This window comes from Ochotona curzoniae, unplaced genomic scaffold, assembly GCF_017591425.1.
Source record: "Ochotona curzoniae isolate NIBS_2020 unplaced genomic scaffold, NIBS_Ocur_1.0 scaffold_4506, whole genome shotgun sequence".
Classification (NCBI taxonomy): Eukaryota; Metazoa; Chordata; class Mammalia; order Lagomorpha; family Ochotonidae; genus Ochotona; species Ochotona curzoniae.
Window position 1 is genome coordinate 73,778,981 of NW_024467119.1, and position 27,009 is coordinate 73,805,989.

Consider the following 27,009-nt stretch of genomic DNA (forward strand, 5'->3'; position numbering starts at 1 on the left):
CAGAAACCACTTGCTTATCCAGCTTTGAATTATAAGGTGATAAGATTTATCAAGTTATATGCTGAAGGGATATGTACACCTTTTTTAAATCTCTGTGTTTCCAAAATACATGCAAAAGCTTTCCTGAAAGTTTATCATTAGCTGCAAACTATTGAACAGAAATGTTATCTCAGAAAACCTATGTTGCATGACAGAAATTGGAAGGGTGCTAGGAAGACAAATCAAATCCAGATATCAGAAGCATACTCAGCATACACATTAAAAGAAGCAAATAAGATCTTCTGAACCAAGAAGCCAAATATTCTTCACCGATAGGATTATTACAAGAAATGTATGTGAAACGAAACAGGAACTCACATCTTAGATATAGTTGAGGCAAAAAGGGATGAAAAATGATTTCAATTATAACAGAGAAAAGACAGTCTTAATTTTGTATTATTTGTGGCCAAACCAACAAAATCTATCACAAAATACGCAAAAACTAATGTTATCATGAACCAAGCTACTGAGCCCAACACCACCCTCCATCTTTGCTGCTCTTGTTTGCCACTGCCATACAAAACATGCACATCAGTGCAACCCACTCTGTTGCTTAAGAATCATACAATCTTTTCTAAGCAATATTTCACCTAATTGTATAATAAAATTATTGTAAATTTATACAGCTTTTTAAGATATCATTTACAGCAGTTTCCTTTTGTCTCTGTTGATAAAGGAATACCAAGAGTCATTTTATGTCATGCATTTAACTTTCACATTTCCTACAATAATTCATGGTGATTGGCTTCATACTACTTTGTATAAACACCAGAATCAACATCTTTCATGCTTCCAGCATATAGCTATTCTTGTTTCATCTCAGTGAATAGGCAGACTGACAAGATGCCTCACCCTGTTCTGTCGGCCTCATAATAGCACCTGACAAAAGGTAATGAATATTAAAAACAGTAGGTAGTAAAGTTGACTTCAACTTACTGTTAATGCTGTCTCATATTCTGCAGCAGCTAAGTATGCCAATCCCAAGTAATAGGAAGCTTCTCCTTCCATCTTTCTGTCATTTCCTAAAATAAAGGTACAGAAAGATTACCATGGCACCTAATAAACTGTGTATCATGACAAACAAAACTATCTCACACAGTAGAAAGTCCCTGGAAAAAGTTACACAGCGTTATCAACAATTTCCAAAAAAAACTAGCTGACAAAAAGGGGGAGGGTGGAAAGACAACTTGCCTTGACCACAGCTATTACAATTAAGTATATTAGTCACACAATTATTAGGAGTTTTTTTCTGCCTACACAACATGTTACCATTTTGACATTCATAGATCATTTTATAGGATTCTACCATGTAAACATCTTTGGTTGTCCAGAGCAGTCACTACTAAACATGCGAAGCTACTGATGAAGAGTAACAACTCCAGCTGATGCACAAATGCTAAAACTCCAGGGACTGACGTTCAGCTGAGATTTCAAAGTTGGGTAGAACATTTGCAAACTAGGAACTACTGTTCTATATTCAATTTAAAGTTTATTGATTACAGTGTGTCAATTTTCAATTCTCTTAGCACTCTCAATACTGACTTCATTGTGTTTGTACTAGCCTACACTTCCACCAACAGGGAAGGAGGGTAACTTTCTGCCCACATTCATGCCAGCAGTTTTTAGTAGAGTTCTGAATGAAGGTCAATCTCACGGGAGTTATGCTGAACTACAATGCAGTTTTTATTTGTATTTTCTTAATAGCTAGGGAGCTTGAGCATTCTTTCATGTCTATCAGTCATTTGAATTTATTCTTTTAAAATTATTAATTTCCATTTCTTCACAGGGTTGTTTATTTTGCTGTCATTGAGTTTATGAAGCTCTTTGTAAATCCTGGATATCAGTCCCCATCAGTTGTGTAGTGTGCCAAGATTTTCTCCCATTCTGTTGTTTGCTTCTTTACTTTACTGATCATCTCCTTTGCTCTACAGAAGCTTTTTAGTTGATTTAGTCCCATTTCTTTATTTTGTCTTTGCCTGCCTGTGCTTTTGACAACTTTTCTAAGAAGTCTTTCCCAATGTCTATATCTTAAGAGACTGCTTTCTAAGTTTTCCTCGAATAGTCTGTGCAGATTTAGGTCCTGGATCCATTTAGAGCTGATTTTTGTATAAGGTGACAGGTAGGGACTTTTGCTTCTTCCCTCTCTAGGCCACTATCCAATTGTCCCAATAGTATTTGTAGCACAGACCAGACTTTTCCCTTTGATTATTTCCAGCCCTCTTGCCAAAGATCAATTGGCTGTACATATGTGGGTTCCCTTCTGGTGTTTCTCTTCTGTCCCAGCGATCTTTGTTTCTGTACCAGTACCAGACTGCTCTGATGACCACTGCTCTGTGATCTGTCTTGAGCTCTGGAATTGTGATTCCTTCACCTTGGTTGTTATTATTCAGGATAGTTTTGGCTATTTGTGATCTCTTGTATTTCCAGACAAACTTTTGTATCATCCTATTTCTGAGAAGAATGTTGTTGGGATTTTGATTGGGACTGTGGTGAATCTGTGTATCACATTTTGATGTTGATCCTGCCAATCCAGGAACACGGTAGGGTTTCTCCATCTTTTAATGTCTTCTATTTCTTTTTAAAATGTTTTGTAATTTTCATTGTAGAGATCGTCCGTATCTTTGGTTAGATTAATTCTAAAGTATTTAAGATTCCCCTCTTTTATTTTAAAGGGCCTGTATTTAAAAGTATTTTCTTAGCCATGGAGATATTTGTGTAAAAACTGCCACCAATTTATGTTCTTAATTTTGTATCCCGCTACCCTGCCAAATTAGAGTTCCAATAGTCCCTTGATTGAATCTTTTGGTTCTCCTATGTAGAGAATCATGTCATGTGCAAACAGATAATTTTAATTCCTCTATTTCAATTTGAATTGCTTTAATTTTTTCTTGCCTAATAGCTCTAGCAAGGACTTTCTATCCTATATTGAATAACAGTGGTGAAAGTGTACATCCTTGTCTAGTTCCAGATCAACAGCCCTTTCAATACTATTTTTGCTGCATTTCAGGAGGGTGAAATTTTGTTTTGTATTTTCATTCATTCAAAAAATTGTTTTTCTTATTAATTTCCTCACTGATTCATAGGTCACACAAAAGTCTCATCTATTTCAAGAAAGTCTTTGATTTTCATTTCTTCAGTGACACATTGATTATTCAGTAGTATGTTATTTAACTTCAGTTCATTGTTAATTTTCTATTTTTCTCTCTGTTGTTCATTTTGTCTTATGGCTTTTCAATTAAGGGAATGTATGGAGACTGTGTAGAAGAGACTAATACATACAGATGTGAAGATATAACACAGTGTGCATTTTACTTACGAAACAAAGATGGACTCCTGAGGAAACTGTTGAATATATTTTGAGAATAGAATGCTGGACTCTGCCATTGTCCATACCTACAATGTCAGGATACACTTAAAATAGCAGAATCATGAACTTATGCCTGTTTATGAAGGGCTATACTCTTGTAATAATATGGAGCAAATCAGTGGGGGGAAGGGACTTGGGGAGGGAGGAAGGGAAATCCCGCAGGCATTGGAAGCTGTATCATGGAATAATAAAATAAATACATTTTTAAAAATAGGTTATTGATTAAAGCTTGGGTGAGAGTGGGTTTGGAATTGTGCATCAGGTAAAGCCACAGCCTGTACTGTGTGTATGCCATTGAGCACTGGAAAGAAGACAGGCTGGAAGTCAGTACGGAGAGAGCTCAGATAACTGAGACTTGATCTACCATAGGGTCCATACATCCCACTCCTCAGAATACATCCACAGGAAATGAGGTCTGCATTTGTGAAAGTGACCCTGCAACCATTTATTTACAGCAGCACAATTCAAAATAGAGAAGACAGAGGAACGGATAAAGAAATTTGATGCAAACTACCCAGCCATAAAGAGGGATGAGATTTGCCATTTGCAACAAAATGGTCCCAGCTGGAAAGCACTATGTTTAGCAACATAAGCCAATTTCAAAAGGACAAATAGCATATGTTCTCTGATATAAAATAGGCCAAGTAGTGTGTGTGTATATACATATGTATACATACAAACTATATATGAATAGACATGTAAATGAATATATATGCATATATATTAATACATATGAAATGTATGAGGGAAAAAGCATACCAAAAAGTAAAGGTACTATGTAGTATGTATCTCTACTTCTAACTAAAAGTACAATTCCCAAAGAACCTTTTAAATATATCTGTAAAATATGATAGATTTTCTACTTTTTCCCGTTCTTATCATGGATTGATAGATTTAAAAGTCAAAAAGTTAAACTTGAAAGTTGTATTAAGGTATTGTACTATTGTGATAATATGGGTAAAAATGGCTGGAGCCAAAAATAGGGAAGAAGACAAGCATGGGAAGGGAAGAATTTCTATAGCTACAAAAATGTATTGAGGAGTCCTGGCACAGTAGCCAGTGACTCAATTCTCGCCTTGCACACCTCACTGGGATCCCATATGGGCACCAGTTCATTTCCTGGTGGCCCTACTTCCCATCCAGCTCCCTGCTTGTGGCCTGGGAAAGCAGTCGAGGACTGACGAAGGCCTTGGGACCCTGCACCTGTGTGGGAAATCCAGAAGAAGTTCCTGGCTCCTGGCTTCGGATGAGCTCAGCTCCAGCCCTTGCAGCCACTTGGGGAGTGAATCAGAGGGTGAAAGATCTTCCTCTTTGTCACTCCTCCTCTCTGGATATCTGACTTTCTAAGAAAAATAAATAAATCTTTTTTAAAAAGCATCATGGAAAATTAAAAATAATCATGTATTCTCTGCAAAAAAAAGTAGAAAGACAAGTTATACTGCGGTGTTAACAAGGGCTAAAAACAACAGGTGCCCATTTCACTCCTGTATATTTTATATTTTCCATATTTTTAAAAGCATATATGAAATAAATACAGTTCACATATTTCATAATATATATTTAGAAGTATAGTGATATTTCCACCCACTCTCTACTTTCCTTATTTCTTTTTACTTTCTGAATTCTTATAGTGGCACTTCACTTTGTAATCACATATTTAACACTATTAGCTAAAGATATCAACACACAGTGAGAAAAAAAAGCACTCCTTACGGGTGGGTATAAAGGATGTAAACAATAATCACACCCCAGGATGTCAATAGCAGTCAAATAGATTCCATTATAGGTATATGGTCTGAGTATCTAAGGGCAAGGAACCGATCTTTTTGGGGACCAGATTATTTTTCTATGCCTAATGGTTTCCAGCTGCAAAAAACAGGCTTTCATTCTTTTTATGGCTGAGGAGTACTCCATAGTACATATGCCACAATTTTTTTATCCAGTCCACAAGATATTAGTTAATACGAATTGAGCTGTAGTAAACATGAGGTACAAATAATGCTTCCATATGTTTATTTAATTTAATTTGTGTAAATTCACAGGGGTTGGATGGCTAGGTTATATAAGTCGATTTTCGGGTTTCTGAGCAATCTCCATGCTGTCTTCCATAAGAGTTGTACTAATTCACATTCCTACTTACAGTGGATTAAGGTACCTTCTCCCCCACATCCTTACCAGCACTTATTATTGATATTTTTAATTTTTGGGTGATAGTCATTCTAACTATGCTAAGCTGAGGTAAAAGCTCATTTTGGTTTTTATTTGCAAGTCCCTGAAAGCTAACAATCCTGAGCATTTTTTCCATATGCCTGTTAGCCATTCATAATTCATTCTTTGAAAAATACCTTCATGTCTTATACCCATTTTTTTTTAAAGATTTATTTTATTTTTATTGGAAAGGCAGATATACAGAGAGGAGAGACAGAGAGGAAGATCTTCCGTCTGATGATTCACTCCCCAAGTGAGCGCAACGGGCCGATGTTATGCCAATCTGAAGCCAGGAGCCTCTTCTGGGTCTCCCACACGGGTGCATGGTCCCAAAGCTTTGGGCCGTCCTCGACTGCTTTCCCAGGCCACAAGCAGGGAGCTGGATGGGAAGCGGGGCTGCCGGGATTAGAACCAGGCCCAATACCCATTTATTTTTAAAAAGATATTTATTTATTTTAAAGACAGAGATACAGAGAGAGAGAGAAAAAGGGATAAAGGGAGGGAAGAAAGAGGGTGAAAGAGAGAGACAGAGAGAGAGATGGAGACTTCAGCTGGCACCATTATAGGATGTGGGCATTGCAGGTGGTATATGGAATATGAATATTAATCCTTTATCAGTTGCACAGTTTGCAAATGCTTTCTCCCCTGCCTTGGCTGTCTCTGTGTTGAGTTTTTCTTTGTAGTGTGTAAGCTTCTTAACTTTGAATATCTTTGCTTGTTATTGCCCCGATTCTGAGGTCATTTTCAAAATGTCTTTGCCTTTGCAATTGTCTTGCAGAATTTCCTCTATGTGTCCCTCTATTAATTTGATGGCATCAATTTGTAGATTTAGATCCTTGATCCATTGTGAGTTGGTTTTGTATGAGCTGCAATATAAATTTTTCGTTTCATAATTTTTGCTCGTGTAGATACAACCTTCCCAGCAACATTTGTTGAATATAATGTCATCTATCCAGGAAATAATTTTCAGCTCATCTGTCAAAGATTAGCTGAGTATAGCTATGTGGATTCATTTCTGTAATTTCTATTCCATTTCATTGATATAAACGCCTACCTTTTCATATAAGGATATTGCAAAAAAAAAAAATTGTCAATCAATTTCATTGTGAATGCAGACTTAAAATCATCCAAAAATATTAGTAGGCATTTCTAGCAACATATGAAAAGGATCATATACCACAATAAAATGGGATTTATCCTTAGATTTCAAGGTTTATTCAACATACACAAGTGTACTCATGGATGAGTACACAAACAGAATGGATAAAAATATAAATGATTATCTGAAGAGATTCAGAGAAAAAAAAACATTTAGCAAAATCTAACACCCTTTCAAGCTAAAAAGCCTGAACAAACTCAGGAGAGAGGGCAGCTTTCCCCATATGTTAAAAAACATCTTAGTGATATAAATCTGCAAGTTTTCCCCTAGAAAAAGGGAAACAAGGATGTCTTCAGCCAGCACTGCGCTACACAATTGTGTTGTACTGATAGAGTTTCTAGTCAGAACAAATCACGAATAAAAAGTACCACGACATAAAGGAAGAAACAAAACCATATTTGAAAACTACATAATAATTTTCTAAAGATTTACCTATTCATTTTGAAAGGCAGTTACAGAGACAGAGGAGAGAAACACCCAGAGACAGACACACACACACAGTGAGAGTGCAAGAAGGAGAGAGATGCTCCATCTGCTAGTTCATACCCCTAGTGTCTGTAATGGCCAGGGCTATGAGCCAGGAATCCATGTTGATTTCCCACATGGGCAGCAGAGGTCCAAGCACTTGGACCATCACATGCTGCATTCACAGGTGCATTTTGGGAGCTGGATTAGAAGTGAAGCAGCTGGGCCTGAACCTCACTCATAAAGGATGCCAGTATCCCAGGCAGTGGTTTAACTCTCTGTGCCACAAAGGTGGCCCCAGCTAGCTTAATCTTTAATGTGGAAAATCTTATAACAATCTACAAAAACAGACTGGTAAATGTGGTACAAGGAGTAAGGCCACAACTTGGATTCTCACATCCAATTTTGGATTGCTATTCAAATCCTGGTTTCTCTGCTTTTAATCAGGCTCCCTGCTAGTGCACCTGGGAAGCAGCAGATATGGTTCAGGTGCTTGGGTCACTGCATCTAATGTGGGGGATCCTGACTGGTTCCTGGAGTTTCCACTGGTCCAGCCATGAATGCTATGGCCATTTGGAGAGCAGGCCAATGGATGGAAGATTCTCTCTCCCTGTCTGCATTCCTCTTTGTTAAATAAATGAGCAGACAAATAATTTACTCAAAAATCCATCAAAACTATGAAACAAGCTTAGCAAGGCTGCAAGACACACTTCAATAAACAAGTCAATTTTATTTCTATATATAATGAACAATGTTCAAATGAAACTAAGAAACAATTTCATTTATAATATGAAAAATATTAAAATAAATTTTAAAAATGAAAGAGAAAGAGAAGAGAAAGTATGAATGTTTCTGAAAGAAATTAAAGAATGTTTAACAAATTGAAAGATATCACATATTAATGGATTGGAAGAGTTAGTGTTAAGATTATTGATAGATTCAATGCAATACTTATTAAAAATTCCAAACTTCATTTTTGCAGAAATTGAAAAGCTAATTCTAAAATTCTTCTGGAGATATAAGTGATGAGATGGTTGAAACAATCTTGAAAAGACCATTGTTGAAAAACTCACATTTACCAATTTCAAAATATATGACAAAACTAGTATCATGAAGAATGTGTATTGCGCCAATTTGGACAAACATACACAATGTAATAATATTGAGAGTTGAAAGTAACCTTCATGTTTATAGTCCACTAATTTTTATAAAGGTGTCAAGATTACTGATTAGGGAAAACACGTTCAACAGATGGTATTAGGACAACCAGATAGTTTGAATTTTTACCACCATACACACTCATACTATAATTTAAAACATACACTAGATTTAAAGTAAGTTAAATGTAAAAAAAATTCTTAGGCTAAATTTAGTAGTTAATCTCTATGACTTCAAGTTAGTTCAAGCCTTCTTAGCTGCCGTATGAAAAGCAAAGCACACACACACACTCACACACAAAACACATTGGTGTTCATTAAAATCAAAACTTGTGTTCCAAGAAGTAAGAGAAAACCAATAGCAAGGGAGAAAATATTTTCAAATCATATATGTGACAGAAGATTTTTATCTGGAATATATAAAAAATTCTTAGTGTCTTGATAAAAAAAACAAAAACAAAAACAAAACACAAACCAGTTGAAAGTCGGCCACGAACCTAAAAATTATGTCCTAACCATTTTACTCCTGGGAATTGAAATGGAATCAACATGTAACAGATATATTTTTTACATTTCTACTTTTATAGCAGATCAATTCATAGCAGTTAAGATATGGAATCAACCCAGATGATCATAATATGATGTCTGGACAGAGAGAAGGTGGAATATATGCATGATGGAATACAATTCATCCATTAAAAAGAATAAAATCCTGTCTTTACAATAAAACTGGACATAATACTTAGTGAAAGAAACCAAACCCTAAATATATAAGTATCATATTTTTCCTCTAATTTGAGATAACTAATATATGGAGCACAAATATGTAACATATATGATTAAAACCAACATCTAAAGATTTAATTATCGCTGAAAGCCCTTTCCTATAGGAGTAGAACAGTGGTTCTACTAATTTCTATTTGCTAAATTAGTTCAGTTAGTGAATGATTGAGCCTGTGATTATAAAGTAAATTGGGAGTGTCATAACAGTTAAAAGAAAAAAAAAAAAGGAACGAAGGAAGAAAGAATCACTAAGTACTTAAAACTTTATACATGCAATACATAAAATCTGTTCTCTTTATATAAATTTTAAATGTTATTTAAAAAGACTTGTAAATAAAACACAGGAAAATGTTCAACATAATGAGCTATCAGAGAAACGTAAATATGGTTTTTAGTGGGATAACACTTCATGTCTACCAGAACAAATAGTCATATAAACGAGGAAATAACAAGTGATAGTGAGGAAGTAGCTCCATACATTGCTGATAGAAATGCAAAATGATAGAACATCTTACTAACCTGGACTTTTCTCCATGCCTTAAACATTAGACCCATTAATTCCCCTCCTCAATATATACTCAGGATCATAGCAAACCTATACAGATATTCATAGCTCCATTACTTGCAAGAGGCAAACATGAAAAAAGACAAAGTTTCAATAGCTGATCAGATAAAGAAAAGGAAGTATAACTATACAGAAGGATACTGTTCATTCATAAAAAGAAGTGAAGACATGATACAAGATGGATGGCACTTGAATACATTAGGCTAAGAGAAAGAGGCCAGACACATGCTGTAGTAATCCATTTATATGAACTACCCAAAGCAGGTAAATCCATAAACTTAGAACATAGATTAGTGGTTACCAAGGGCTAGAAGAGGGGATACATAAGGGATGACTACCCATGGGCCTGGGGTTAGTCTTCACAGCTGCCCAAATTCACATGCATACTAAACACCATTGATGGTTTGCATTGAAAAACATGAAGCTTACAGAACCACCGAGAAGCTATTTTTTCTGCTGCTATGTTTACATCATACATTAAGATGTCCCGCCAAAGAAATTGGTTGACAGGGACTGTCAGCACCCTTTACATATGCAGTGTGCACAGTGAAGGGTGTACCTAAATCAGGAAAACCAAAGTTTGCTTTGCAGGCCCCTGATGGAAATAGGCAACAACAGGATAGAAAGTTTGTCCTAGAGTGTTTCACACAATCATTTAACTGTGAGGTCAATATCTACTGATTTTAGATGATATTTAGAATTATTATAAAATAGGAAGCACATTGTCTTATGTTCTAGTTATATATCCTTTGGAAAGTGAGAAACACCTTTAAAACAGAGACTGCTTGCCAGGATCTTGTTGCTGGAAGATACCCAGCAAAGCTTCTCTTCGAGAACTACCTTGCAACTTAGCAAAAAGGCATATAAAGGCAGATCTTTCCCTAATTTATGCAACCTTTTATGTTGAAATTTCACATAACTTTCCACATAATGACAGTTTGTTGTTGAAATTAATCTCAGAGCTAACAATATCAGTATTCTTTGGGGGAAAGTACTAGATCACTATTTATTTTAAAGAAGTTCATTAATGAGAAACATCTCTGAGTGAGGATGATTTCCTAGGAGTATTCCAACTAATATTATTAAAGAAGTAATTGCAAGTGCAAGATGTTTACTTTTACTCTTTAGTCAATTAAAAATCACACCCAGAAATGCAGTCTAACTTACTCTTGCTAGCAATATACTACTTAGTAGACCAATCAACTAAATATACTCATGGACTAATTAATTTTAGTTCAAGAGTGTAACTTCTATCTTTTTCTTCTTAATGGAAAAGTTAATTTGTTGATAAAGCACCACATGAAAACAAAATGTTATTGTATTTCAAAAATGGGTTTGTAAAAATATATTTATTTTTAAGGTATTTATGAATATGCAAATGGTACAACATATTAAATATAAAGTCAGTTCTCGTAAATGTTCCTTAATTACTGTAAGAAACATATGAATCATCTAGGATCTTGCTAACTTGGAGATCTGAACATTACAAGAATGGGGTGGGCTCTGAGACTGCTTTACGCTGGTGATGGTGATACTTTTAGACTATAGGCCACATTTTAAGTGGCAAGAATCTAACCTTTATTAGTCTTATTTTCTGACCATCATAATATTTATCATATTTTGCCTAATGCCTGATAACGGGGAATTACAAAGAGCTCTCAGATTGTGAGAAACATACAACCTTAAACACACACACACACTCACACACACACATCTTGCACAGACGACCTTATCTGTTCATTGGCGATTCCTTCTTTTACAACACCACCCCAGCGGACTGTAATTTTGGAGACAAAGCTTTCAAGAAATGGATTTCTTACTGTCAGCACTAACGCAGCTCTGTTTTACAGTAAAATCTGAAAGTATATTGATGGTATTTGTCTTTGCAATTCATAGGAAATAATCACCCTAGCACTGGGCCGTTTTTACTTGACTCTTGGGAGAACCAGTGCCAGCCCATTAAAGAAAGCAATGTGAGGATGTTCTTTTCCACCCACCTTCTTTGGCTATTTCAGTAGCTTTTATTAGAATTTTGATGGCCTGTTTGTATTCTTTATTTTCCAGCATTTTGTCTGAGAGTAATCTGTAGGTCCTCAGGAGACTCTCACAGGCCAACAAGTTGAGAACATGGCCCGTCTCATCCTTCCATATCCGCCCCTGCGTCAGTTGATGGAAGGTCTCATAATATTCTGCAGCTTCCAGAAGCTGACCTGAAGAATAAAAACCTCTCATTAACATAAAGCACAGGCCAAAATACATCTTCAAAAGTTTTGCATGCATCTTTTAGTATTAAGGGGGAGACACCATGTAATACAGTGAAGTATTTGTAAGGCTCAGAAGAATTGGGAAATGAGTTCTCTTTAATTGGACCTCAGAATCAGCATTAATCCAGTTAGACACCTGCAAGGCAGATGTCCTTGAACCAGCAGAAGTTAACTGGGGCTGTGTATATTAAGAAACAGTGTGAAAGTTCAGCAATAATCATTAATAGCAGTTACATTCATTAACATTAATTCAATATCATGTGTGCAAGGTACTGTGTTATGTGCTGTATATGCATCTCTCATTTAGACCTCTCCACAATTTCAAGGAGTGGGACTGTTATGAGTTCAGCCTATGAAACAGGAAGCTGAGGCTTCGTGAGGCTGCAAATGCTTCCCAACATTGCATGTTTACTCGATGGTAATCCAGAAAGTCCAATTCCAGAGCCCATGCTACCAGCATAAACTCTGCACTACTTTTCTAAAAGGTAGCATTTTCTTCTTAAGAATTCAATACCTTGGCACAGAACTGTAAATTCAGATCTTATGTATCTTTAAATTGCTCCTCAGTGTATGACTGAATTTTCTAATGAGACATTTGTAGAAGAGGTGTTCAAAAAGTTCATGGAAAATGCATTCTGCCTTTTAATTCTGCTTACCCAGCCATGAAATTTTTGAAGGCCTCTCATGCATTCTGTTTACTTTTGAATAATAAGACTGTAATCTAACTGCCTGTCTGGATAATAACATACAATATATCTTCCAAGGTCCAAATTGAATTATCCTTATGTCATTTCACTCTTTAAAAGATGAGCAAACATGTTCCTGGAGGAGGACTTGTCAGTATAACACTATGGACCATATGTTACTTGTCAATTGTCTTGTAGAAAATGGTCATGATATTCAGTATTGTAAACACTCTCTTACGGTATTGAAGTGACAGAATTAGCTGAAGACTAGATTAAACATAGGTATTTCAATCTTAGCAGTTAAGAGGGAGTGCAAGTTCCAAGCAGACAGCCTATTTCTATCAGTTTTACAACTTCCTGCTCTTCAGTCCTAAGCTTATTACTGCCCTCTGTGCCTCACTTGATTTTTCTGGGAAACAGCATCATAACATTTAAAGTATCATTTTAAGAAGTGCTACATATTTAACATGTTACACAGTAGGCACTCAATGGACAGAGCATCTGTTATTAGTTGGCATAGCAAGTGGATTCCTTAAAAATGCACAGCCTAACTTAATTGTACCCATTAATTGGTTATATTTGTGATGCACAACATACTCTTCCTGCAATAAAGTAATAATTAGTTAAGTCCTTATAACCATATTGTCACACCTGATTAAATTAAAAAGTGCAGGTCATATTGAGTTTCCAAATATTTTCTCAAATAAGTGTCAATAGATGATGTAGGTAGAAGCCCCTACCACAATTAATCTATACATTTTCTTCCTGCTTATTATACCATATTTATAGTAAAAATTAGTATCAAACAATGAGCACATAAATAAGAATGACAATATAAAAAAATACAATCAGCAGGAGTGGATTAATTGGTAAATGATCCAGATACATGGCCAGTTCAAGCCCTTTCAATAATCATGCAAGAGAACACACTGGCAAAGATGCATGCATAGGTGCACAATATATATTGAAGTGTTGTTTACACATTTATGTTACGAGGCCTCTACATAACAGCAGAATGCAAAATCACAAGTATGCAATTTCAGAAGAAAATTTCATTACACGAGCAGGTGTTTATGGTAGGTGAAAAGGCAGGAAAACATTGATAAGGCATTGTTAGTGTTATCGCTGAGTGTTTACTCGATATCTTGTTTTCCGACTTTTTTTTATTTTTTTTTAAAGATTTATTTTTATTATTATTTTTTCATTGGAAAGGCGGATGTACAGAGAGGAGAGACAGAGAGGAAGATCTTCCGTCCGATGATTCACTCCCCAAGTGAGCGCAACGGGCCGATACTATGCCGATCCGAAGCCAGGAGCCTCCAGCGGGTCTCCCACGCGGGTGCAGGTTCCCAAAGCTTTGGGCCGTCCTCGACTGCTTTCCCAGGCCATAGGCAGGGAGCTGGATGGGAAGCGGGGCTGCCGGGATTAGAACCGGTGCCCATATGGGATCCCGGGCGTGCAAGGCGAGGACCTTTAACCACTTGCGCCACCGCGCTGGGCCCGGTTTTCCGACTTTTAAAAAAAATTTCAGCTTATGAGCATTTAAAATTTTATCATCAAAATGCACTGATTTTGTAAGAAGAAATATCTATTAAAGTTATTTCATAAATAATGTCAGATTTCATTTTCACTTGAATACAAATATGAAAAGTTGAAATCCTCTGTTCTAGTATGTCTCTGATTTTAGCTGATAATTTTCCTAACTCATACGAAAGCAGGCACAGTTTGTCATCTTTCTACTTTAGCACCTGTTGCCAAACACCCTGTTACTCCAAATACCCACAACCCTCATTTTTTAAAAACTAGAATGCAGCACTGACACATACATGTGTTATGTTTCCTTTGTCAACTATATTTCTGCCTGTTACAGTATAGCCTTGTATCCCTGGAAAGACGTATACAAGAGTTCGTTTTTTGTCCAGTATTCATCTATTCATAAATTACAGATACATATTTCTTTTTAGCCAGGAGAAAAAGAAATGGTGGACATAGAGAACTATATGCAACCAAGGTAGTTCCAAAAAAGAGGGGGGAGTAAAATGGAGATGAAACTCTGAATAATGCAATTATTTACAATTAGATACAAATGAGTATGATGATATCCATATCAACTGAGAATCATATCCATGCCCAAAATTTTATCTATGTGATACTGGAAAAAAAAAAAAGGAGAGGGAAGGTAGCTGATGCACAGACAGAAGAGTTGAGAAAACTTGAGGACCATCTTCCTAGCTCATGTAACGCAGATTTCCCCCTGGAGTTCCTGTTGAACAATTGAAACTACCTAAGCCAGAATAATAATAAATACTGTATAGTATTTGAATCCAAGATCACTGAAAGTCCTTACAATCACATCAGATCCTAACCTGCAAAGGAAGCTAGTGAGCATAAAAGGAATTAGTTAAATCCTCTGTAACTAAATATCTTTGATTAAAAACAGTGCTTGTAAGTCGTTTAATCATGACAGGAAGAGACTGCACAACCTTATGTCTTTTAACTAGCAAAATAAAAACTGCACAAGAGTTGTACAATGTAATAGTTTTCGGAAATTAAATACATAAACTACTGATTCACACAACTTGGGTGATATCAAGAGAACTGTGTTATACCAAAAAAAAAAAAAAATCACTCCAGTATACCTAATTCTTGGAATTACCAATTTACATTTACAAAAAAAGAAAAAAAACAGAATTACCAGGGCTTAGGGTGTGACTGTCAAGGGTTAGTGCAAGATAATGTTGTGGTAATAAAACAGTTCTCAGTGGTGGTAGTACTTTCACAAGTTACACATTCGATAAAATTGCATCAAACTATACAGATAATACACAAATGTTAGTATGGCCGGTGAAATCTGAGTAAGTCCTGTAGATTGTTCAAGTCCAGATTTCTTGGAACTTGATAATATGACTATAGTTGTAAAAAATCAGTTTGGGGAGGGTCTGGTGGTTAGTGCACAGGATATTCCTGTGTACATTTCTTGGCAAATTTCTTTTACAATTATTTCAAAATTAAAAAGCTAGGAATAGCAACACAAGAAGCTAAAAGCAATGTCAACTTTCATGATTTCTAGTTCTCCCAGTTTCATGATTCTATTCCTCTACTCAGGCCATCACATGAAACCGGAACTTGCAGATTCACCCTTACTCATTTTCCTGAAGCAGTTTGATCCTTAAGCCACATCTAAATTACCTAGCCTGCTCACAGGAATAGGGATCCTTTTTTTTTTCTCTGCCAAGGGCCATTTGGATATTTATAGCATCATTTGCAGGCCATACAAAATTATAAACTTAAAATTCATCTGCCATAGATTTATTGGATTTTAAGTCTTGCCTGTGGATGCCTTGGCAGGGTCATATCAAATGATTTCACGGGCCTCATATGGTACATGTGCTAGATGCTCCCCAGCTAGGCAGTAACACCCATGGGGTATCTCAAATGTTTAGGTGTCCCAGTCTTGATTCCATGTGGCCTCATCTAGTTCACTATGGTTTCATACCCCTGTCTTTGCCATCTTGGGACATATGAGGTCACTGGGCTCAGATGAACACTACTGTAAGTGCAGGAGCCTAGACAGTAGTGGAGCACTTCCGCCATTCTCAGACATAGGAATGCATCTCTGAAATTATTCAGTGGCAATAACTAAGCCAGCAAGGACCTGATTCAAATGACCACAAGCATTCAAATCACTCAGCTATATTTTATAAATGCTGGTCAGAATTTGAAAGCATATATTATGATACAGTACATTTGATTTTAAGATATTTAAAATTTGTTTTTGCCATGAAATGAGCATAATAACTTTAATATGTTCATTTCCATTCACACACAATTAATAATGTTTTCCATTCAATTTCTGTTTCCAATTGTAAATGGAATTTTAAGAGTTTTCTTACTTTCTAAGTGAATGTTCTAATAAAAGTTAGATATTTGATAAAATGTAGTACATAATGCTTTGATCCAATAATTTTATTTTTAAATGTTATTTGAAAATTTTAAATTCACTGCATCTGAGATAAATGTTTTTAAAGGGTGATTAATATAGAAATCATCTTGACAAAGTTAACGAAACAGATTTTCAAATCTGGTGCCCAGCATCCCTTCCTACTATCCACCTACAACCTGGCCTATATTTTCAAATAACCTTTAATATAACAGAAGCTGGTGAGATTTCTAGTTCCTGCCATCAATTCTTTAGAAAGGCATGGATACATGTTGATTGCAAATGTCCAAAGATTGTGCCCTTGAATTATCCACTGTTAAAATTATTTTACATTGAGGAAGAGGAAAGAGAAAAGAAGGTATCACAAATGAAAGTTAGCAGAAAACAGAAGAGGAGCAATGGGGAATCTTCAGCTATAGGCTTCCTTTCATGTTGCTTGGGGAACCATCAGCCAATCTTCATCATCACTGTGAGACTAAGATAATGACAAAAACCACAGTAAGGAAGACTCACATATCTATCACAAAGTAATTGTGTGCAATGAATGCTGTTTTGTACTCAGCAAAAATCCAGGTTGTCTGCTAATATATGAACAAGGAAGCAAATGGAGCGACAATGTTTTGCGGAAGGCTCCAGGGATGGCCTTCCACAAATATCATCAGTGGTCCATTTACTTCAACAAAATAAAGCAGGAAACATATCTCAAGAGGACACTGTGAACAATTATACGTAATAACAACATCCAATAGTCAGCCTCCATTATGTTTCATTTTTTCAACAATTATATGATCTCTGCAAAAACAATCCAGAGTCTGGCATGCATTTATAGTTTTTCACCTAAAGGAAAGTGCACTCTTAAAATAAAACTACTACAAGGGAGTTTTGCTTTACCAAAAGCTCGCACAAACAAGAAATCCATTTATCTGAAACTACAAACAAAACCCAGACAATGCTGCAAACTTCAAAATGTTTGGTGGTATGTTAAGACAAGCAGTATGGAGAGAAAATAAGATTTTATATATTTGGGTATTATCCAAATTGTAGCTTACCCCTCTTGCCTGTACACCATCTCTGAAAGTTTATAGATATTTGTTGTATCACAGCAGATGTCTAGAACAAATATTAAGCAAAGGAGAATGTATATGATCTCTCCCATTTTAGTTTTTTTTTTAAAGTAGGAAGATTGACTAGATATTAACACAAATGGGTTTAAATGTGAAGCTGCCATAAAAGCAAGAACATAAATGTAATTCTCCCAGCCGCTATTTTGATGCACATTTTTGATTCCATGAATATTTTATGAAATGGCCCAAACTAAAGCCATATAACATTCCTGCATTACTGATGCTTGCGCCCGTAAGCTACGAACATTAGAGGCATGATTGAGTGCATTAAAATGAACTCATTCAGCAGTGCATTGATTACTTGAAGGGGGAGGGAAACAAAAAAAGAAAAAAAAAAGGAAAAAGGAAAAGAAAAAAGAAGTTGCTTCACTTAAGAAAACAGCACACAAATCCGAAGTTTGGAGTACAATAAGGGCCAAAGCAAGTTTAAAAGAGAAAATGTTTCATAAATACAATGTGACTCTCTCCAGACCTGACATTAATTAGGCAAGGTGTTAATTATATCCAAAGATGGCTGCTGGTATTGTTCAGGTAATTTAAAACATCACAATCTCCAAGACACATCGACTGGCCTGTTCTAGCTCTATACATCAGCAATTCTAAAAGTACCTAATTATTTCCTTTTCTAACAACTTGTACATTTGCCAGTAAAAATAATGCTGTAAGAACAATTGCATGAAAATAATTTTACAGGTCCATATGGCCCATTTCTTCAGCAGCACTAATCTAAGTATTTAGTAGCATATTTAGTTTTAAACTGTGCATATTTGCTGAGGACTTTAGGGAAACCGTCCACTTCATTTTAAACCTAACAACAACCTAAAGGAAGAGTAAAGTTTTACATATATTATATTGATTTTAATCTGGAGTAGTGGACATCAGTGATATACATTACTATTGTGTACAATGCAGACATAAAACCTGCTAGGAGCAATATTGAATAGAGGCAAAGAGAGAAAAATGTTATTGCCCTTTTGCAAAAACAGAAGACATTGCTTTCCATTTCAGCTTAACTGCATGAAAAATTGATATTATTGCTAGGATTTTACACTCAATTATGATAATTATAATAGTACGAGGCATGCTCAGATAGTTCAAGACTCATGCGCATCCCATGGAAATGACCTCTTTCAAAGTTTGTCTGCTGTCAGAGGAGATTCGCTGGGCCTTATAATCCATTGCACATCACTGTGGAATGGAATACTGGAAAACAAATATGTGGTTCTGTAACCCAACAGGCTACCTGCAAAACTGGGAGGAAAATAAGCCCATAACGTTTGAGTCACTCCTTTAGGATGTTCAGAAGACACTCAGAAGTGATTTCAGACACTATTTCACAAATGTTGTAAAAATGCTCCCATACACTACTTCAAGAGCTTCCAGACAATGAAAGAGTTCCTATGAAGACTGAAGACAGATGTGAAAGTGACTCACCATTGGTTTTCTTCTTACTGAGGCTGCCAATGCCAGCACAAGTCAACTTTTCAAGATTTGGAAACTTTGTCTACATCTCCACAATGTTATTGGGAAGATATTATTAATTGCTATACATGATTTTATACAGCTGGGTTATGTACAGTGGCAAAGTTTATCAGCGCTGAGTCACAAAATTTCTGACTACTGGTTTCCATTTGAGGATCTTTTCCATTGTTTAAGTATGAAGAAATTAGGTAGCTTTGTTCTCAGATGTGCGTGATGTGATATAGAAATTACATAAAAATTAAAAAAGAATAAACCATTCATTTCATATATATATGCAATAAACATTTGCCAATCATGAACCTTGTAGAGTTTGTAGAATTTGCTACTTTCCTCATATAATAAATTGTTCTAATTTCATGTTTTCACCTCATTAGAAATACTAAGTAGTAAGTGTTGGCAGGCATAGAAGAATAAGGAGAAATAAAGTCAATATTGACTTTAGATCCACTAATGAATTACATTGCTTGGGACTTGATCAATAATGTAATTCTTACTTGAATTACACATTGCTCATGATATTAAATAAGCCATTTTCAATATGATTTGAATGTTTCCATGAGCACAGAGACCAGTGTGGAGGCCAGAGACACAAGAACCAGTGTTGATTATTGAAAACATGTGAGGCAGTGGGAAGGGTATGAACTCTTCTTCCCCCATTTCCTTGTTGTGATGGACAATGAATATGCGCTGTTCTGAATGTTAAGAAACCTCTGACAAAGTTAATAGGGAGGGACAGATACAGCATTAATTGAACAGTCAATACGTTCCAGGCAGCATATTAGCTGCCAGATACATACAGGATAAGGACAAAGCGTCTCCTAAAGGTTCCTGAAATCGTGTGTTATGAAAACATTATGTATAAACTTTAAAAGTTTTTCTGCAGGAAAAGAAAATTCTCTCTTTTTTAATGTATGTATTGAATCACAGAGAGTGAAAGAGGACACTCATTTTCTAGTTTACGCTCCCACATGGCGTAACAGGCTCCAGCTGGGGCTAAGGCAGAGTTGGGTTCTAAATTCAGTTCTCCTTGGTGAGTGGCAGGAGTCAAGTTCCTGGAGCCATTATCATTGCTTCTCAAAGAACACATTGACAGGAAGCTGGAGTCAGATTCCAGATTCCAGTACTGAAACCACATACTCTTACACAGGACAAGGGTATCTTAACTAGTAGTATAAACAGCACCTCCCAACCAACACACATACCAACTTCCCTTTTAACTTCATTTTCTCTGTTTGTAAGAGACAGAGAGAAATATACACACGCGCGCGCACACACACACACATGCACACAAGGGGTGGAGGGAGAAGGAGAGGAAGAGAGGGGGAGGAAGAAAAGGAGGAGGAATAGAGGGAGAGAAAGGGAGGGAGGAAGACAGACAGAGGAGAGAGAGGGAGAAGACACCATATTTGAGTGTTAATACCTGTACTTTAGAGACAAACAGCCACAGGAATTGTTTTGCCAAGAGTCCCATACTAGATAGATGACAGAGCCAGTGTCCGAGGCCCAAGATGGCGTTACTTCCTCAAGACAGTTCTCTCTGCTAAGAATATGTCTCCTCTGCTCCACCGCAGGCAGAGACCAAGGTCTGAACTCCAATAATATGACATGACATAATTGGACCACTCCCACCCTATTTCTGAATTCCCTTTCTTCGATTATATGGCAGGAGGGAGCCAAAAGCTAGCTCAGGGTGTGGTTACAGCCAGTGCTTAAACAACTGTGTTAGCTTCATGCTGAGTGCCTGGTGCTTCAGGCACTGCATTACTTTTTGTACAGAGGTATTTTTACAACTAATTTGAAATGCATATTTCAAGTGCGCCAATTGGAGTCAATTTGTGTGGACTTGCTACATGGAATGTCTGCAACGGAAATACCATGGAGTGGTGTCACATTAAGTCGCATTTAAGTAAATACTGAGAAAGAGCAAGCACCCTGCATCTAACTAACCTAGCACTGCTTTTGTTCCTGGTCAGTTGTATCATGGACAAGCATTTCCTGGGTAGTGCCTGTTCTCAGACAGTCAAAGAAAAAACAGTCTCCAAGCAGCTTTCTCTATGTAGCAAGAACTGTGGACCCTGTGCAGCTATTCAAGACCTCCTTGCAAAGCTTTGAAAAAGAAAGACCTGCTGCAGAGCAGACACCTCTGAATGAGGCTTCTCTCAGTGCTATTCCTTACATGGTAAATAATTAAAACACCCTGAAAAAGACAGGTAGAATACAAGCAGCAATGTCGGCAACACAGACATGAAAGAGACAGAGAAGAAAATGAATTTAAAAAAAAGCCAATGAAATAATTCATTTGAAGCTCTAATAAAGTTTCAGCTGCAGTCTTGTTTAAAGATATATCAGACTTTAGGGATATAACCTAATTACATTTTTATTCTAAGTTCCATTCAAAATCTTGGACTTTGATTCTTTAACACAGATCAAACATAGCATAATTTTCTTGTGGCTATCAATACTTAAAAAGGATCTCTTCATTAAATACTATAAGGTCTTAAGAACGTGTGCACATAGTAGATAGGGAATAAAGTACCATGCCTCGAAAAGTGACAATTAATTTATGTAGAAATAGTGATGCTAATCCACTTAATTTCTAAAAAAGATTTTTAATTGTTGAATCAACTTTTTATTCGAGTATAAAGTGACTCAATTTACAATATCATTCTAGTCAGAAGCACTCCAAAAATGAAGCATAAGAAATACTAGCTGGAAATAGTTCCAGAGTTAACCTTGCAGTCACCCAGGGATTAAAGGGAGGGAGTTTTCCACAGGTCTGCAGCTTTGCTGGAGGATCTCAGACACATGTAGGCTGGGGTCATCTGTGCTCTTGTTTAGATACTGTGTGACCAGCTTGGCTCCAGGTTTTCTATTCACAGAAACCTGAATAGAATGCATTTGCTCTTAACAGTCTGTTTGGGAAAGTTTCATTTACACAGATCAAATTTAGAAACAGTTTACAAATGGGGGAGGGGAGATAGATAGGATTTTTAGATGTTTGCTTCGCTTTTATTTACTTCTTTGACAGAGAGATGGTGCTCCCATCCACTCACTTCCCAAACGTCCATAAAGGGCACAGAAGCATTGGTTGAGCCAAGGCCAAAACCTGAAGCCAAGAAGAAAAGAGCTGGCAGGAACCCAATTGCTGAAATCACTGCTGCCCATGCAGAAAGCTGGAGTTAGAAGCTGGAACAAGGCAATGAACTCACTACTCTGATACGGGAGGCAGGGGGTCTCAGCTACTTGATAAAACACACTCTGAGCAGAGGGAAACATTCTGATGACCTGGTTTGATTACACTAAAGATGTGGCCAGGCTGGAAAAGTACGCCATGACTTAAATACTAAAACGCGAAATAACCTACTGGAGTCTTTGGCCATGACTTAGAAACAGTTATTGGGAGTTATTTTTGGAACTGTTTGTTTTTTCCCCTTCAAACATTTATAGGAGCCACCAGCACATTCATTTTTCAAGGCAATTAAGTAAGGTGTCCTTTGTCAGTTTAAGTGTCATTTTCTCTTGCAACCTTTTTGTATATACAGGAGGCATAACTGGTCATTTTAAAATATGATAGCAATTTCAATGGGAAATAAGAGTCATTTAAAACCAAAAATAACCATATTATACTTGTCAAATCTATTAACAGCAAATAACAAAAATGCTACTGTCTCACTGTTGCTGCTGCATGAATCAAAAACACTATCCTTAGAAAACAAAAATTTTAACATTGTTCTTAGGCTGGCTAGCTCATTCAAGTTTGCTTTGGTTTTCCTCTCTGTAGCACCAAAAAGTATGGTTTCCTGGGAACTACATCAGTTGTAGGCAAGCTAGAATGATACTGTGTTACTACAAGCTAGCCATGCCACCCTTGAGTATTTACCCAACGGAAATGAAATCAGCTATGTGAAGTTATTTGGACCACTATGCTTACTACAGTCCTATTCATGACAAATTGGATATGAAATCAACCCAGGTGTCCATCAAGTGATGACTGCATAAAGAAAATGTGGTATAAATACTCTCTAGCCACTAAAACACGAAATCTTGTTTTTTTTTTTATTGCAGCAAAGTAGACATAACTGAAAACCATTATGCTAATTGAAATCTTAGCATATTCTAGCCCCCAAATGACAAATATCTTATTTTGAGGAGTTATAGTAATTAATTTAGAATACAAAAAATGAATGGGAACATTTTGAGATTTGATTGCTGCTTTTAGCCCTTGTTTGTTTATTAAGCCTACATTAAGAATAGAATGCTTTTTGAAAACATTAAGGGGAAAAAAGGAAGGAAGAAGTAGTGAGGGAGCGAAAGAGGAAAGAACAGAAGTATGCTTATCTTAGAACTTTATCTGTAGAAATGCATAAAATTTGTTCTCAATATTGACAAGAATTTATTTTAAAGGAAAAGCATAGAAAATAAGGGACTGACTGGAAAGACAAAATGCCAAAGAAGTTTATACATACTGTTCAATAAGACAAAAAAAGATATTTAAAGTATATTGCAATACACACTAACTTTAAATGCAAGAATATGTCACCATGAATAAAATGCTACAGGGGACAATCTTGCTAACAATGACAGAGTCCCTCAAACTGTACTTACTCTGGCCAGGCTTTATTTTAATCCTTTTTAAAAGTCTATTAATATGTATGAAATAATACTAATTTTTAGGATGATTTATTTATTAGAAAGGAAGAGCAACACACAGAGAGGGGAAAGACACAGACAAGGACAAACAGGGACAGGTTCCATCCACAGGTTCATTCACCTGCAGTAGCCAGGTCTGTCAGGACAAAGCTAGGAGTTCAGACTCCATCCTGGTCTCCCACGTGACTGTTAGGGCTTAAGCCCTGTATCAGCAGGGAGCTGGATCAGAAATGTACTGCCAGGACCTGAACTGGGCTCTCCTTTCACATGCCAGTGTTGCAAGTGGAGGCTTAACACCTTGGACCACACAAAGCCAGCTCCAACTTTTTTTCCTTTGCTGTACCAATGCATACTTTTTTACACGAAGAATATATTTTTTCTGTCTCTCTAGGTTATTTTCTTAGAATCATTTTCTGAACTCTGTTTCCAAAACTACTTTAAGCATTTGCAAATTTAGGTATGTTTATATTACTCCCTCAAACCATCTAAATGATTTACATTCTCACAAGAAATTTGTTATTTTAAGAAATCATGTTATTTTTTTCTTGATATTTCAAGAAGCAGTAAATGCTGTTTCACAATTAAACTAATTATTAGAAAATTCCTGGCATTCATATAAATGTATTTCCTCTTCCGTGAGTTCTTTTTTCCTATTAAATTCCAATTGTCTTAATGTTTTTTCCCAATTGATATATAGTCTATGTGGAATATAAGCAATAATTCTTTGCCTTTTTTCCTAGCCTCTTCCCTGCATCTAAATACTATTGCCTTTCCTCTATGTAGTATCCAGCAGTCTTCCTTCCTTTCTGTTTATCCAATCTACATAACAACCTGTTCTCTTCACCCATTTTAATACTTTCCAAATCTTGCCCCTGCCAGTATTTGAACATCTAAAGGAAAGTTGTATATAAACCATGCCAGACCTGCCTGTTCCTGATGATTCTGTGCACCAAACTCTTTCTCTTCATCTCGGCTATTTGTATCTGAGAGGCCTTCTATACTGCACTAACCTTTGTGGATTTAATTTTGCTTTTGTTTGTTTGTTTGGTGGGGTTGTTGCTATTTAAGCTGGATAGGCAAGGATGCTAGCAGAGAGGATGAATAGTGAGCAGGCTGTGTCCTAGTATACCCTGATGGAATGGAATATCCGTGGTCACTGTGGGAGGATCTAAGGCTGGTTTAGAACTATGAGGAGAGTGAAGACAGCAGAAGTTTGGCTCCACCTGTCAAACAAAAGAGGACATAAAAACGCAGAAATACTATTTTTATTTATAATTTTATCTGGGTAAGTCTGATTTCAAAAGCCTTTTAAAAAATCCTAACATTATTAAAAAGAAATGAGATAAAAATAAAGCAAGAAGCTCAGGTCTCTGTGGAGTAAGTCTTTTGTATAGGGGGTAGTGCAAGTCACCAGAACAAATACTGACCCTAAAGTTTTGACTACCGAGGCTCACATCCTGGCTCCAACATGCTTCAGTTGCCATTTAATATTATTCTGCCCTAAATAATATTTGCATGTAACTGACATGGAGAAAACATGAGGCTATGGTACTAAGGGGAACTATTCATCAAAGGTTATACAATGCAGTTTATATAATATGAACAAGTTATGAAGATCCTCTGTACAACACTGTGCCTATTAAAAACAGTCTTATATTATGCACTTTAAAATCTGTAAAGAGGGCCCAGCGCGGTGGCACAAGTGGTTAAGGTCCTCGACTTGCACGCCCAGGATCCCATATGGGCGCCGGTTCTATCCCGGCAGCCCCGCTTCCCTTCCAGCTCCCTGCCTGTGGCCCAGGAAAAGCAGTCGAGGACGGCCCAAAGCTTTGGGACCCTGCACCCGCGTGGGAGACCCAAAAGAGGCTCCTGGCTTCGGATCAGCATGGCATTGGCCGTTGTGCTCAGTTGGGGAGTGAATCATCGGACGGAAGATCTTCCTCTCTGTCTCTCCTCTCTGTATATCCGCCTTTCCAATAAAAAAATAATAAAAATAAATCTTTAAAAAAAATCTGTAAAGAAATGGTAAGCATCTGGTCCAGTTTAGGATTAGGATGTTGGCAGGCATAACAATATCCCATATCAAAACATCCTGAGTCAATTCCTGCCTTCCTGGTAATGTGGATCCTGCAAGTCAAAAGGTGATGAGCTAAGTACATGAGTCTGACCATCCTTCTGGGAGACTTAGATGTAGTTCTTGACTCTTGTTTTTGGCTATGATGATGAGACCCACCATTGAAGGCATGTGGGTCAGTAGATTAGTGCTGTCTGTTGGTGTGTCTGCCTATCTTTCTGCCAATCAAACAAGCAATCAAAGCAAACATAATCTCTATAGCACAGAGGTCATGTTAAGCACACTTATAGTAGCAAGATAAAATCAAAATAAATATAAAAAGAAGTAAAAACAACCCGTCAAAACCCTCGCTTATGCATCTTTAGAGTGGGAAGATGTCACAAATCTCATGCATGAAAAATAAACAGTATACACCTATCAATAGGACTTTCTAATGCACAACAGTCAATACGTGCATTGTAAATACATATTATTAGTTCTAAACTTATCTATATGTTATTGCTAATTAAGTCAAAATAATCAAGTAGAGAGAGAGGTTGTGCTTTTATCACATTGAGTATGACAAAAGGAAGAGACAGAGACCTTGACATGACTGTTAGGAGTTGTGGACTCAAGTGTAGCATCTACTACTAACAAACCATAGGGCCATGGAAAAAATTATTTCACTATCCTCTCCCATTTTATCCATCAATCAAATTAGAATCCAGACTAGATCACTCTGAAGATCCAATGTGCCTCAAAAATCCTTTCATCTGAAGTAACTATGCTATAGGCATTTGACTTTATGCTTGCTTGGGGGATCCACAACCTATTTTAGCATGTTTAGGTTTCCTGAGTGGTCCTGATTTCAGCTTCCTGATAATGGGCACCATAAGAACAAGCAGGTGATTGTTCAAGTACCCTAGTCTCTACCATCTGTGCGGGATACCTGCATTGAGTTTCAGGCTCCTGGCTTCCACCCAGACCAGCCCAGGCCATGGCAGTTTCAAGCATTTGGGAATGAAGCAGCAGGTTGTAACCTTCTCTCTTTCTGCCTGTTTCTGTGT

General features: G+C 36.7%; 1 protein-coding gene across 1 annotated transcript in view; it reads right to left on the reverse strand.

Moving 5' to 3' along the window:
• The window catches only part of TTC29 (tetratricopeptide repeat domain 29), a 207,464-nt gene that overhangs the window by 130,346 nt on the left and 50,109 nt on the right, over positions 1 to 27,009 (reverse strand). Inside the window, exons 5-6 of the mRNA XM_040967032.1 lie at positions 11,741 to 11,953; positions 976 to 1,061 (exon numbers count right to left, since the gene is read on the reverse strand). Coding sequence (XP_040822966.1) covers positions 976 to 1,061; positions 11,741 to 11,953 — 299 coding nt within the window. The remainder of the gene's footprint in view (positions 1 to 975; positions 1,062 to 11,740; positions 11,954 to 27,009) is intronic.